The 13,384-nt window shown below is 37.1% G+C and overlaps 1 protein-coding gene across 3 annotated transcripts in view; it reads left to right on the top strand.

Moving 5' to 3' along the window:
• The window catches only part of COL12A1 (collagen type XII alpha 1 chain), a 252,311-nt gene extending 239,220 nt beyond the window's left edge, over window positions 1-13,091 (top strand). For 2 of the 3 annotated variants that reach the window (XM_089681387.1, XM_089681390.1), the window contains 4 exons: window positions 3,809-3,997; window positions 4,223-4,300; window positions 9,020-9,190; window positions 12,131-13,091. In XM_089681387.1, the coding sequence (XP_089537513.1) occupies window positions 3,809-3,997; window positions 4,223-4,300; window positions 9,020-9,190; window positions 12,131-12,300 (608 nt within the window). In that variant the 3' untranslated portion in view covers window positions 12,301-13,091. Of the gene's footprint in view, window positions 1-3,808; window positions 3,998-4,222; window positions 4,301-9,019; window positions 9,191-10,965; window positions 11,466-12,130 lie in introns of those variants that run through there. The other variant, XM_089681388.1, reaches the window with a different exon arrangement.
• Window positions 13,092-13,384: the final 293 nt, after the last annotated feature.

Below are 13,384 nucleotides of genomic sequence, written 5' to 3'. Positions count from 1 at the left end.
TGCATATTAACAGGGCATTTAATGGTATTGATCCACACAGAGTTATCTGTTTTACTAGCCATATGGCTTATTTGGCGGCTCTTCTGGGCCAGGCCTTCAGCCTTAGGAGGGGGTTATTATTATCACTCACTGAGTGGTAGCGGGCGGAGAAGACTAGTTACAGTCCACTAAGTGTCAATTTGTTCATTGCACCCACCTGTTCCTTGGACTGATGGCTTGTCACGAAACATCATGAAGATGGATCTAGTTTATGAATGGCAGTGTGAAAGAGTGGGTGTACTGGTCCTGGGCTTTTGGGATTCAAGGTGATAACATTATCAGACCTCATTTTAATGGTGATTGGAGGATTGTATGCCATGTTGACCAATTTTACAATAATTTTTGATCTCAATAAAGCTATATTTGTTTGGTTATACTGCGGCTCATCCTCCTTGAAAGCCTCTCATAGGGCGGCCTCTCTTGGTCCCCCACATGTTTTCTCTAGTTATGATTATGGCTTTGGAGGTACCCCACTGTAAATTAAACAGTGAAACGGTGACCTACTGAAAGTGACTGTATGCTGAGATTCCCCCAAAATGGGGACATATACCCTGGCATAGCATTTGTTTCATTTTTAAATTAGTTACCTGAAATCTCATTATACCATTCCTTTGCCAGGAACTAAGTATTATCTGACATTCATCAAATACAATCACAAATTCTTCCCTTTGGCACTTGTGTATTAGTATCTAACATGTTATTACACTTAGTGCTTTAGGAGATCAAATATTACTACTGATAACTATGCTATTGTATGTACACACTGTAAATGAGTTTTTTCTTAGCACTGCAACTACTGTGATTTAGATTGTGTAATATCTCTCAGTTACATAGTTACATAGTTAATCTGGCTGAAAAAAGACAAAAGTCCATCTAGTTCAACCATAGAAAAAAAAAAAAAAGTTATAATCCTATACCCACAGTTGATCCAGAGGAAAGCAAAATAACCCCAGCAAAGCATGATCCAATTTGCTTCTGCTGGGAAAAAAAAAATCCTTTCTGGTCCCCCGAGAGGCAATCGGATATTCCCTGGATCTACTTTACCTATAAATGTTAGTATCCAGTTATATTCTGTGTATCTAAGGAATAATCCAGACCTTTTTTGAAGCAATCCACTGAGCTGGTCAGAACCAACTCTTGAGGGAGTCTATTCCACATTTTCACAGCTCTCACTGTGAAGAAACCTTTCTATGTTTGGAGATTAAATTACTTTTCCTCCAGATATTAAGAGTACCCCCTTGTCCTCTGTGATGATCTCAGGGTGAATAGCTCTACACCGAGTTCACTATATGAACCACTGATGTATTTATACATGTTGATCATATCCCTCTCATTTATACATGTTGATCATATCTCCTCTTCTCAAGAGAGAATACATTTAGTTCCTCTAATTTTTCCTCATAGCTGAGCTCCTCCATGCCTCGTATCAGTTTAGTTGCCCTTCTCTGTACTTTCTCAAGTTCCCCAATGTTCTTTTTGTGAATTGGTGCCCAAAACTGAACTGCATATTCCAGATGAGGTCTTACTAATGATTTATACAGGGGTAATATGATATCTCTCTCTCTGGAGTCTATACCTCTTTTAATACAAGAAAGTATTTTGCTCCCTTTAGAAGCCGCAGCTTGGCATTGCATGTCATTATTAAGCTTGTGATCTACCAGAATCCCCAGATCCTTCTCCACCATTGATTCCCCCAGTTGTACCCCTCCTAGTATGTATGATGCATTCATATTCTTAGCCCCCAAGTGCATAACCTTACATTTATCAACATTAAATCTAATTTGCCACATAGATGCCCAATTAAACAGTGCATTGAGGTCAGCTTGTAAGTTGAAGACAATCTGTAAGGACTTTTATTCCACTGCACACCAAACTCAAGACATTTAAGACGCTATGATAATAAAATAATATTTTGTTATAACCTCATAGCTACTGCAGTAGGTGTCCTAGTACAATTTTAAAATCATGCTACCCTCACTCCCATCTCTTTATTGATTCACCTTTTTTGGGAAAGTAGGAATCAACTTAGACCACTCCTTTCCCTTCCACATCTAGAAACAGGAGGTTAGGTGCAGCTCCTATTACAGCATTTCTCATTTCTTTGCCACCGTCTTGTTAAATATATAGTATGTGAACCAGTCTCAATGTGTGAGTTACTCTTATGGCATCTTGCAAATGACAGTATCTCTGACAGGGGTAGAAAATATTGTGGTCCTGAAAACGTGTAAACAGAGCAATGCTAAAGCAGGTAGTAGCTATTAGTCACTAATATTTATTTTATATACTATATCTTTATAATACCAGCATATTACAAAATATTTTACAGTGAACTTTTCATAACAGTCCCTTTCTTTGAAGGAGATCACAATACATTGCCAAACTAGCACACTTTAGAGCCTCTTTTGGAAGAAACTTGACCTACCATTTTGTGCATCATAGGAGGCAACTGGAAACTAGTTTGATAGAGGACATTAGGTTTGGTTCACAGCAAGGACCAATGTGTTTTATGGTATGACATCCACAATATGTATAATTTATGGGATAATTAAAAACACAAGGATGGCTGTATAACAAAGTTTCCCAGTGTAAAACTTTTGAAAAGACTTGAAATAAAGAGATGTTAGCTTAAGGAAAATGTAGATTTATCTACACATGGAAGTTATTTATACAAAAACATTTGCCAACCCTCTGTTTAGTCTAAATTAATAAGTACATTAAATTGTTTGAAGAAAATACATATTTGTATTCCTAAGGTTAGATTGTTGAATATATAAAGACTGTGCATATTTCCATAGCAGAGAACTATTAGTGTTTCATAATTAATATACACAAAATACCTATTTTGATGCATAGATAAAGTAGAATTTACAAAATTGGGTAACTTTAATTCTTCTTAGCACTTTCAAAAACAGAGAATTCCATTATTTACAAATTAGCTCTTGGAGCTGGGAACCCTTCTGTCTTTTTACCCAGATGGGCTCAAGTAGTTATTTTTCACCTAAACTGGTAAACAACATATACGATTCAGCATTCATGGAACAGATAGATATACATACTGAAGAAATAAAACTTAACTGAATAAAACTACCAATGCATCTTTTTAAACTTGCCTTTTCATAGTTACCCAGGGCTATCAAAAGTTGGAAGTGTGCACACTGTATTCCCTGTTGTCAGCTCTATGCTTCTACAATATAAAGTAAATACCTTCATTTAGATACTTAAATTGTTTCAGTAGTAGGGAATTGTAAGTTCATGGATAATGTCATAATGACCTCAGTGCTTCCGTGGTTACCCCCTTTTCACATGCTTTTTCCATTACTTTCTACATTATACGTGTTTGATACAAGGGAAGAGAAGTGTTTTTTATGTATACTATAGAATGTCAGTATTACTGGTTAATGATTGCCTTCCAGCACTACTGCAGACCATTCAGTGCCAAGAAAACTCTGAAGTGAATGGACGTTTAAGGCAGATAAGCATTTGGCCCACCCAGCTTGCCAATTTTCCCTCTGAGTAAAATCCCAGACTGTACTACGCATATTTAAAATGTTTTGTTACCACTTATGCTTGGAGGTTGTTCCACTTACATGCTCTTATTCCATATATAAAACATTTACAGTCATAAAACATACTGACATCTGATCGTTAACATCTAAACCACTTTACCAACTCTAAAGGTTTTAACCGGACTATTTGAATTACACTCATGTATAGATGTATGCTGATAATTTACCTTCCTTTGATATATATACCTTTTCTGTCTTTCAAGGCCAAATGAGCAGATTTAATCAAATGTTGAACCAGATTCCAAATGACTATTATTCCAATCGCAATCAGCCTGGACCTCCAGGTCCAGCTGGTCCTCCAGGCAGTGCTGGAATGAGAGGTGAACCTGGATCTGCAGGAAGATCTGGATTCCCAGGAACACCTGGTGCTCAAGGACCACCTGGAGAAAGAGGTAATATAAAACAGGTGTTAGTATTAATAGAAAAGATCAAATTATTTTTACATTAACCAAAAAAAAAAAAAATTACAATCCTCTGAAATTGGTTTTACTTTATGTACTGTACATTTGTATAGACAGTGGTTTGTCACATATTGAAACCATTTGTGAAAATACTTGTCACCAAATGTAGTATTGCAGTTGTGTACTATAAAAAATGCCATGTTGTATTTACCCTAGGAATACCAGGAGAAAAAGGGGAAAGAGGTAATTCTGGAATTGGGTCCCAAGGGCCCAGAGGCCTCCCTGGACCACCAGGTTAGTACAAACATTATCTGCCTGCTCCAAAGGTTGCAAGTTGTCATTGTATGTGGATAATATTTACTCCCTATGCACAAATAACAAGGTATGCAGGTTTTCACTATCTGGAACCTGGCAATTGGTAGCTCTGTCACTTGAGTTCTGGAGTGAAAAATAGGTTGGAAAAATGCCCTAGATGATCCCTGACCCCAAACCACAACTCTTAATTTAACTATCAAAAAATTGATCTTTAAAAATTTTTAAAATCCAGCCTAAAACCTAGCCCTCTAAATTAACTCCTTTAAATCTGTACTTATTTTGATATTAAAGAGTTTTGTGGGTTATCCTGCAAGCTAGATTTGGGTTTGGTGTGAAATAGTTTACCACACAGTTGCTAGATGATTTTAAAATAAGTAAGGATGGTTGTACATTGAGCCAACATTGTATAGGAGTCTACAAAAGGTTGCTGGATTCATTTGTTACCTATTAGCACCTCTACAACAGAAAGTATCATTCAATGTGGTCAAAAAGAATGAGTAGAAATTCTGCACTAGTCCCACCACTTTCTAAATCAGAAGGAGAAGAACTGTTGGTGCTTCAGTGAAGAGCAGTGAAGAGGTCAGAGGAAGTGTGTCTGTAGTGTGAGATCATATGCCCCAAAGCAGTGATACTGTTGGATAGGGAAATTAGCTGATATGTGATAAACAGAGATGTTCAAAGACAACTGGTTATAAAGGAAATTGATCTACAAATAAATTACCTCTTTTTCTTATTGTTTTTTTTATTAACGTGGACCTAAATGTTAAACAATAGTTTATATCCATTTCACCTCCCGCCTCTGCTTCCTAACATAATCTATAAAAGAGACTGCTGTAAGCAGGTTCTGTGCTATTGTATTGATGGACCATGTAGTCTGTATTACTCAATGTATTGAAGGACCGGTGCTTTATAAACAGGGCTGCAGCAATGGGAAAATTTTATGTACAAGCAGAACTGCTGATTGACTTCCTCTGCCTGCACACGTGTTACATATTAGAATTTCACTTACCATCAAGGGAAGCCAATCCATTTTAAAGGCAGCATAGGGGAATATTATAACAAACATCCTCAAAACTCTTCAAAAAGTTCAGTACCATCTTTTCTTTGAGGCACCAACAATCTGGCACACATCCTATAAGTGGGCTAAAGTAACTATATTAGTCTATTTGCTCCTACTTGCATTTAGGAGTCTAGCTAAATTCCTGCTTCTGCGAGTGCTCTGTAAGACCCCTGTTGTACTGTGAGAGTCAATTACAAAGTGCTTTACAAGTCCAGGGTCACAATCCATCTACTGCTGAAACCCTTTTCCTGAATACTCCTTAGGGAGTATGCTCACCAGAGTGGGCATAGACTGTCTGGATGCAGTGTGTTCAACTGGATCCTTCCTGGCACTCTCCAGCTTTTCTGCATTGTGGCAACTACAAGGTAACTTCTGGACAACTGCTGTGGTTAATTTATGGCCTTTCTCATTAAGGGAGCCTGAAACATGCTGGATGCTCTAGTTGTGCCCTGCAGGGGTTAACACTGGAGCTCCAGCCACAACATTTTTATGGTCAGAGGCCAGTGGCTAGAAGGGGCCCTGTGCCATTTTTAAATATGGTGCTGCTTTTCTAACACTGCATGGGTCCCTTTAAAATTGGTGACCAGCACCTGCTGTTCTGAATCTGTGCATTCCTCCATTGTGTTACCTCACTGCGCATGTGTGCCACTTACTGCATGCACATGCGCACCCTCTCAACATTACCACTCTCTAATAAACTATCCCACTGTCATGATCCTTTCAGGATGATCTTCTTTGGGCTCCCCACTGCCTTATGGTGATGAGGTCACTTCTCCCAGTTCTCTAGGCCCAAGTCCAAGCCTGGGACCTAGTCCCACAGCAAGCCTTGGACTCCAAAAACCTCAAAGCCTGTGAATAATTAATTCTTGCAATGAGGGGACACCTCCACATTTGCAACCACTTGGTCTGAAAGCAACTTAGATGCCTGGCTACAATGTAAAATTTTAAACTTTACCTCTCCTCTGCTTCTTATTGCCAGCCCTGCCAACATCCCAGCAAAGACTAGGAGATCTGCCTAATATTTTGACACAGATTCTATCTCAGGGAGTCATTGCCAGTGTTCCAGAACAAGAAAAATGTCAGGGTTTCTACTCAAACCTGTTAACTGTCTCCAAAGCAAAAGGAGGAATTCACCCCATTCTGGACTTAAAGACTCTCAGGGGTTTATTTACTAAAGCTGGAGAGTCCAAAATCAGACTCCCTTCTGCATAGAAACCAATCAGCTTCTAACCTCAGCTTGTTCAATGAAGCTTTGGCAATGAAACCTGGAAGCTGATTGGTTTCTATGCAGAAGGGAGTCTGATTTTGGACTCTCCAGCTTTAGTAAATAAACCCCTCAATGTCTTCAACTGAAAAAATTCAGCATCAGGAATCTATTAGGCCAAATATTGCTGCTTTTCATCTTGGAGAACTTCTGGTCTCCATGGATATCAATAATTCCTTCTTGAGTATCCCCATCTTTACAACTGCATCAACATCTACCTGCATTGTGTGGTGATTACTCAACACTGCCAATGTGTTGCCCTTCCCATTTGTATCTATATATAAAAAAAATATAAATACCTTTTTTCCCTGTTTTATAAGTGATCACATATCCTCTAAGCTCCTTATGCAGCTGAGAACAGAGAGCCGGGGAGGAGAAACAACAGCACATTGAACTTCCCATTGAATGTTTGGGGCGGGGGGTGGCATGTGAGTAGAAGTCTGATCATTTGAGGAGCACACTGAGTTCCCAGCACAGCTAGGGAAATGACCATGCTTTACTCTCATACTAATGTAGTCAGTTTTTAATAGGAAAGCAAAGGGACTGGCAGGAACACCAGGGGTTTCACACAATGGAAGCAATACAAAAAGAACAGGACACTTCTTCATACAAGTACATGGTACAGCAGGCACATATCAGGAATATGAAATGTTGGGTTTACATACTCTTTAAACTCATGAGACAGATTCCTCTGTCTACTCTCACTCACAAGGGTCCTTTCCTTGTTGCCATCACCTTTATGAGGCATGTTTCTAAGTTAGTGGTCTTGTCTGGTAAGGCACATTTTCAGGTGCTACAAGGCTGCCATAAAGCCTAAGGCTTCTTTTCTCCCTAAGGTGGTTTCTCCCTTTCACCCTAACCCAGTGAACCAGGTACATCCCAAGGAGATATCCTTCTGTTGTTTGGATGTGGAGCTAGCTGTTCAAGTTTACCTCTCTATCTTCAAGGGGCTAACTCCTTTTAAATCTTTCCTGAGGATACCTGGAAGGAATAACTTACCTCTCACTCCACTATTGTTAGGTAGATCATCAATCATCATTCAAGCCTTTAGATTTAAAGTGGACCTTCACTCACTTTTACTCATTTATGTAATATTTCTCCACCCCCCCCCCCCTTTCACACAGTTGCATTTTTTAATACCTTTTTTTTGAGGATGATGCAGGAGGAGAGCATTAAGGAAGAAGACCACGCAGGATCTGTTGAGCTTGTGAGTATGTTTATTTAGCATAGACTAAAGAAAAAGGTTTAGTGGCATATTAACCATATTTTTGTGGGTGTAGGTGTAGGTCCTTTAAGGACAACTTTTAAAAGCTGGTAATATCAATTGTAAGTACATCACATATATTTTCCAACTGTGTAATTCAAAGAGGTGAGTATTAAAAGAAAAAGGCTACTTAATAATCAAAAAAGGAATTGGCTCTCTTTTCTAACTTTAATTTTAGGTGATATTTATGTGATGGGCCAGTATTGTGAGATTTTGTTAGGGGATCCTCCTGTCCTTTGCAAGGTTCTAATCTTCCACTATGCTCATTAATATATGTTCCTTTTTCACATGGCCATTAATGTAATACTTTGCTTGATGAAGTCATCTGAACCAACTGTGCTTTGTCAAACTAAATGTGGAACACTTGAGTATGGAAGCAGATTCTTAGTTTTACTTCTAAACCTGTATTTCTTGGTGTCCTTTTCAACTGTTACTGGATAACATACAACTTTACAAATAGTACTCCATTCTAAGCTAGCAGCCCCCTAATGTATTACTTGTTGTATGCTCTGATTATCTGCCAATGTCTGGCATGATAGCTATCTGGCTGTTTCTGTATTTAATTTGTAGTTAAAACACAGTTTTTAATTACAAAATGTACAAGATGCTTGCAACAATTTTATCCTCACTTGATTCAAGATTTACATTTTAGCTAACCATAATAGTACTGCTTCCAAAAAAAACATTACTTCATCTGCCCTTGGGCCACAGGGTAGCAGATTTAATGCACTAATACATTTGAGTTAGACTGCTGTGTGCTTTAGTATGCGGTAGTTTCCCTAGAGGTCATTATATTTTAGATGTGGAAACAAACCAAAGGAATTATTTGATGTTTTTAAGTTGTCCTTGCCTTGCCAGATATGATCCTGAGTACAATAGACATTGTGTGGATGCATTGTAAAAATAAATATTGCCAGAGAATTCAACATGTTTTGGTTATTTTGGTGGTGTCTTCATTAACAACAGATGCAGACTCTGACATTTTTTGCCCTAGCATTGTACAAGTATGTCTATATGTCTAGACAGTTTCAGTGCCAGATTAATTATTAGTTCTAGTCTAAAAGAATAGAAAACAAACCTTACAGAATTTTGTATTTGTTTTAAAATCAGGACCACCAGGTGAATCAAGAACTGGACCACCAGGCTCTACAGGTTCCACAGGGCCTCCAGGACCTTCAGGCCGGCCGGGTAACCAAGGAATTAGAGGTCCTGTTGGTCCACCTGGGTATTGTGATGCTTCACTATGTGCAAGTATTCCTTACAATGGCCAAGGATATCCAGGTATGTTACTAATTATATTGTTGTAATGGTTTGTGGATGCTATCAAGATATAATACCTTTGCTAATGTGATTTCATGATTTTGATTTCTAAACAACTGATTGTTGATGTTGAATATAATAATTCTATTCTTCTTCATTGTTTACTTTAATGTATTTCATGCTCCACATTAATTCACAAACAATGCATGCAATAATTGATAGTGAGTGTAAATATATTCAAATTATGCATTGCACATCTATCTTAAATTAAAAACATATTTGCTGTCTCTTTCATTTTAGAAAAATATATAGCCTTAGGATGGCTATAAATGGTTTGATATGCTGCTTGGGCAAGTTACCTAGGAAGTATCATGGCTGTCATTGGCTCCATTGGATTGAAGCTGCCATCTTGGATGGTAGACTTCTTCTTAAAATGTTAGGTGCCTGGCTGTCCCTGACTCCATTATTTTGTGGCCCAGAAAAAGCTTGCAGCAAGTTAAATCAGTCCTTGATGTCCTGCATATTTCATTTGTGGTAGTGGCTCAGAAAATTTGTCAACCAGAGGATCAGCAGAATAATCAAGGAACTCACATTTTTTTTTAGAAATGGCAGCCCCTATATTTTTCTTATGGTAGGTGTTTCCTTTAAGGTGGAAAAAGTTCCTGCCCTTGTTTGTATGTATCCCTATATACATGTGACTAAGCAGTCATAGATAAACGCATCTATTTGTGCTGCTGCAAACACATACAGTACATTAATTCTATATAATTTAGATATATTTATTATACAAAAAAAATTTCAAATGGCCCATCTTTTTCATCATTTCTATTAATTAAAATAATAAATAATGCATCACCTGTCACAGCCTTTCTTACAAGCAATGCTTTACCACACTCTGCCGAATCTTGCCCACCCCTTTCCTTCCATTCTTCATGTTTCAGAGGTGCCTGGTGGATATTGTGTTTGGAGCAGGCAATTATAGTGTTCTTATGCCCATAATAAAATCTATTTCTTTGCTGTAGTTACATTAAAATACTATATAATGCATTTCATTGATATACAACACTTCTTTAGAGTATGTGTCACAAATACACTTTTTTTGTACATCTCTTATCCCACCAACCACTCTTGACATAGTCCAGCCTGAAGGACTAAGTGTGGTTTTACCTATGCATTAAATGTGACCACCCATCAAAAGAAAGATCAGTGTAGAGACAAATACAGTGTAGTCTTTATGTGGGTGACAAGGTTGCGTACCATTTTTCATGTTCCACTGCAACCTACCCACACATAAGTAATATTATTTCACTATCCTTTGCTATTTGTGACTATGAAAAAACAAATAAACTACACTATGTAGGGCTCTGCTGTCTCTTGTCCCTTTTTTCAGAGAGCGAAAAAAATACATCTATTTGTGAGGCTGCCCAACATGCTGATGGGCCATAGTGTCGGATGGGGGCCTAGCAGCAGGCTCCAACAGCAGTATTTTTTTTTTATACTCAATGGAAGACACATTACTCTGGGGTCAGTAGGTAATGTCCAGCACAGTTTTACTAGTCTCCTTCTATCTTACCCCCTAGTCAGTGCATATCCCAAAACACTGATCTGTACATACGAACAAATGCACATGCAGAAGAGGAAACAAAAGGTACACAAAATTGTTGTAGAAAAGCATGTATCAGTTTCATTTTGATTTATATAAGAATCCTTGAACTGTCTGTACTGTATTTAGGTGGAAAACAATGTATTTTGCATCTCTTACTTTTAAACACTAACAAATATTTGACCTGTTTCAGGTTCCGGCTAACACATTTTAGTCTCCAGTGCTGCTTACAGTTTGAATTGATGAAAATCGTGTTTCTGAGATGTTTGCGCACGTGCTTACTCTGAAATGATTTTTTTGGGAAATTTCACCATGGATATAGCTAATGACTTGTATTGCCATCACAAAAAAGGGGACTATTTTCTATACTAACAACGGAATGGAAACCAGGACAGCGATGTCAGCTTACAAAGCCTGTTTGCATTTCTGTAGCGACAAAAAGCCATGTCAAGTATGAGAACAAAAAACAGGGCCTCAGTTATATGAGAGGTCAATATAGCTACTAACTACTGTATCTGAAGTAGCCCTTCTAAATAGAGATTTAACATATGGAAATAGAAATGATTTATGTAAATAATAAACTAATTGTGGCTTGTAAATGATTGTATGACAACATATCCACTAAAATCAGTTAACATTATTTTACATGATGCTAATACATTAAAGCCTGCTGCTTGCTATCTGCTAGAATAACCATTGACCCTTCATCCCTTTGAAAGTTCTACGGTGCTACTGCCTCTCAGGCAAGACTGAGTAATAACATAACCTCTAAAGCATTTAACTTTGTATGTAGCTGAACATTATAATATATAACAATGCCTCTAGCATTATGTATTACATTATTTATTGTTGCAGATTAGAGTTAATCACAACAATTTACTTATAAATTATTTCAGCTAACATGCACCATGTTCCAAGAAAAAAAAAACCTATTGAATTATACAATGTATAATCCAATACCAAATGCATTTTATTATACAATGTGTAATATTTCACTAAAATATCTGTCCCTAATTGATGACACTCTGACTTCTAACTATCAAATAATAAGAAAGCATCTAACCTTTAGAATGTATATAAACTGTGAAACACAGCAAAATCAAATGCATTTTTATGTCTTGAGGTATTTGCAAGATATATTTAATGAGCTTGCATATACCAAATAATGTAGAACTAAACAGCTAGCCAATCTGATATCATATATAGGTAAATCTATATATAGGTTTGTCTATATATAGAATGCCAATATATATGTAGACATGTTTGTATAAAAAAAGTAAAATGTATCATACAATATGTCCATGGATTAATATAATGAGATAATTATTTTGTTCAATCGGACAAATATTTTTAACCAGAACCTTATCAACCTGAAAGTGGACCAATTGAGCCTGACAGTCAACCCTACGTAGTTCAAATATCACCAGAAAGACCAGATGATGAGGACTATGGACATGACATGCAGCCAGACTATGCTGAACATATGCGATGGAGAAGATCCCTAAGAAAGAATGTAGTGAAATCATAAAATGTTTTGTATTTAATACCCTATATGTGTCATTACTTGGTTACAACAGTGAAACAATACACGGAGAGTAAGTAGATAGCATGCTTTCCAATTTCCTAACAGGATACTGCAATCAAGAAATGCACTTGCCCATATGTACACATACCTTGTTTATGTTTATACTGCGATTAGTAGATCTCACCGTAGAAACAGTAGGGTGCTTCTTATCCCATGCGTGCGTAAATGCTTGTAAAATATGTTGTGCTTTTGTTTTTTCCAAATGTGTGAATAAAGATACAAAATTTTATAGAATTTTATATAGCAGAAACTTATGTCATCCCTGCTTTGTAGACCATGTTGCCAGTCCTAGAATGCCCATTATACAAACCATTTTCTCTGTACAACATGTACCCTTCTACTCACACCTGCATTATACTTTGTAGGGAATATACTGCTTTTTGTACGCTGCCTCCTTTTAGGCATCCAGAAACCTTTCAACATAGCTAAACATAGTGCGCCTGTTGGGTGCAGGTTTATATTGTAGACACATTAACAGTTACATGTATGCCAAATTGCAGTCAGTCCTGCAGAAAATGGAATTGCATGTTTGTGCTGTATATTTAGTATTGACAAATTTCAGAATATAGTGTTTCTTAGTTCTCAAAGCAGTTTGAAATAACCTGCAAGACTATGAAAATAGATTTGCTGTCTGAAAAATTTTAACTGCAAATTGTGAATTTCACTGCCTTATATTTTTATTTATTTCTGAAACAAAAGAGGCGTTTTTTTTCAATAAAACTACTGAAAACAAAGTATTTAGCTTCATTGTGTTCTTTAAATAAGACAGACATATTAGTGGTGGTCATGTACAGCATTTATACACAATGTGCAAGCTTTATGAACCATAGCTTTCAACCATTTACAGTATATATCATTCCAGAGTAATAGGTGAGGTCAATATCTAAGAAGTATTATTATTATTATTATTTTTATAATACAGGATTTATATAGCGCCAACAGTTTGCGCAGCATTTTACAAAATGAAGGTAGACATTACAGTTACAATACAAATTTGTTACAAGAGGAAACAGAGGGCCCTGCTTGT

Source organism: Staurois parvus, unplaced genomic scaffold (assembly GCF_062004578.1).
Source record: "Staurois parvus isolate SC_StPar_1 unplaced genomic scaffold, SC_StPar_1.0 ptg000264l, whole genome shotgun sequence".
Lineage (NCBI taxonomy): Eukaryota > Metazoa > Chordata > Amphibia > Anura > Ranidae > Staurois > Staurois parvus.
Note: the sequence above shows the minus strand (reverse complement) of the source record. Positions and strands in the feature narration are given on the sequence as shown.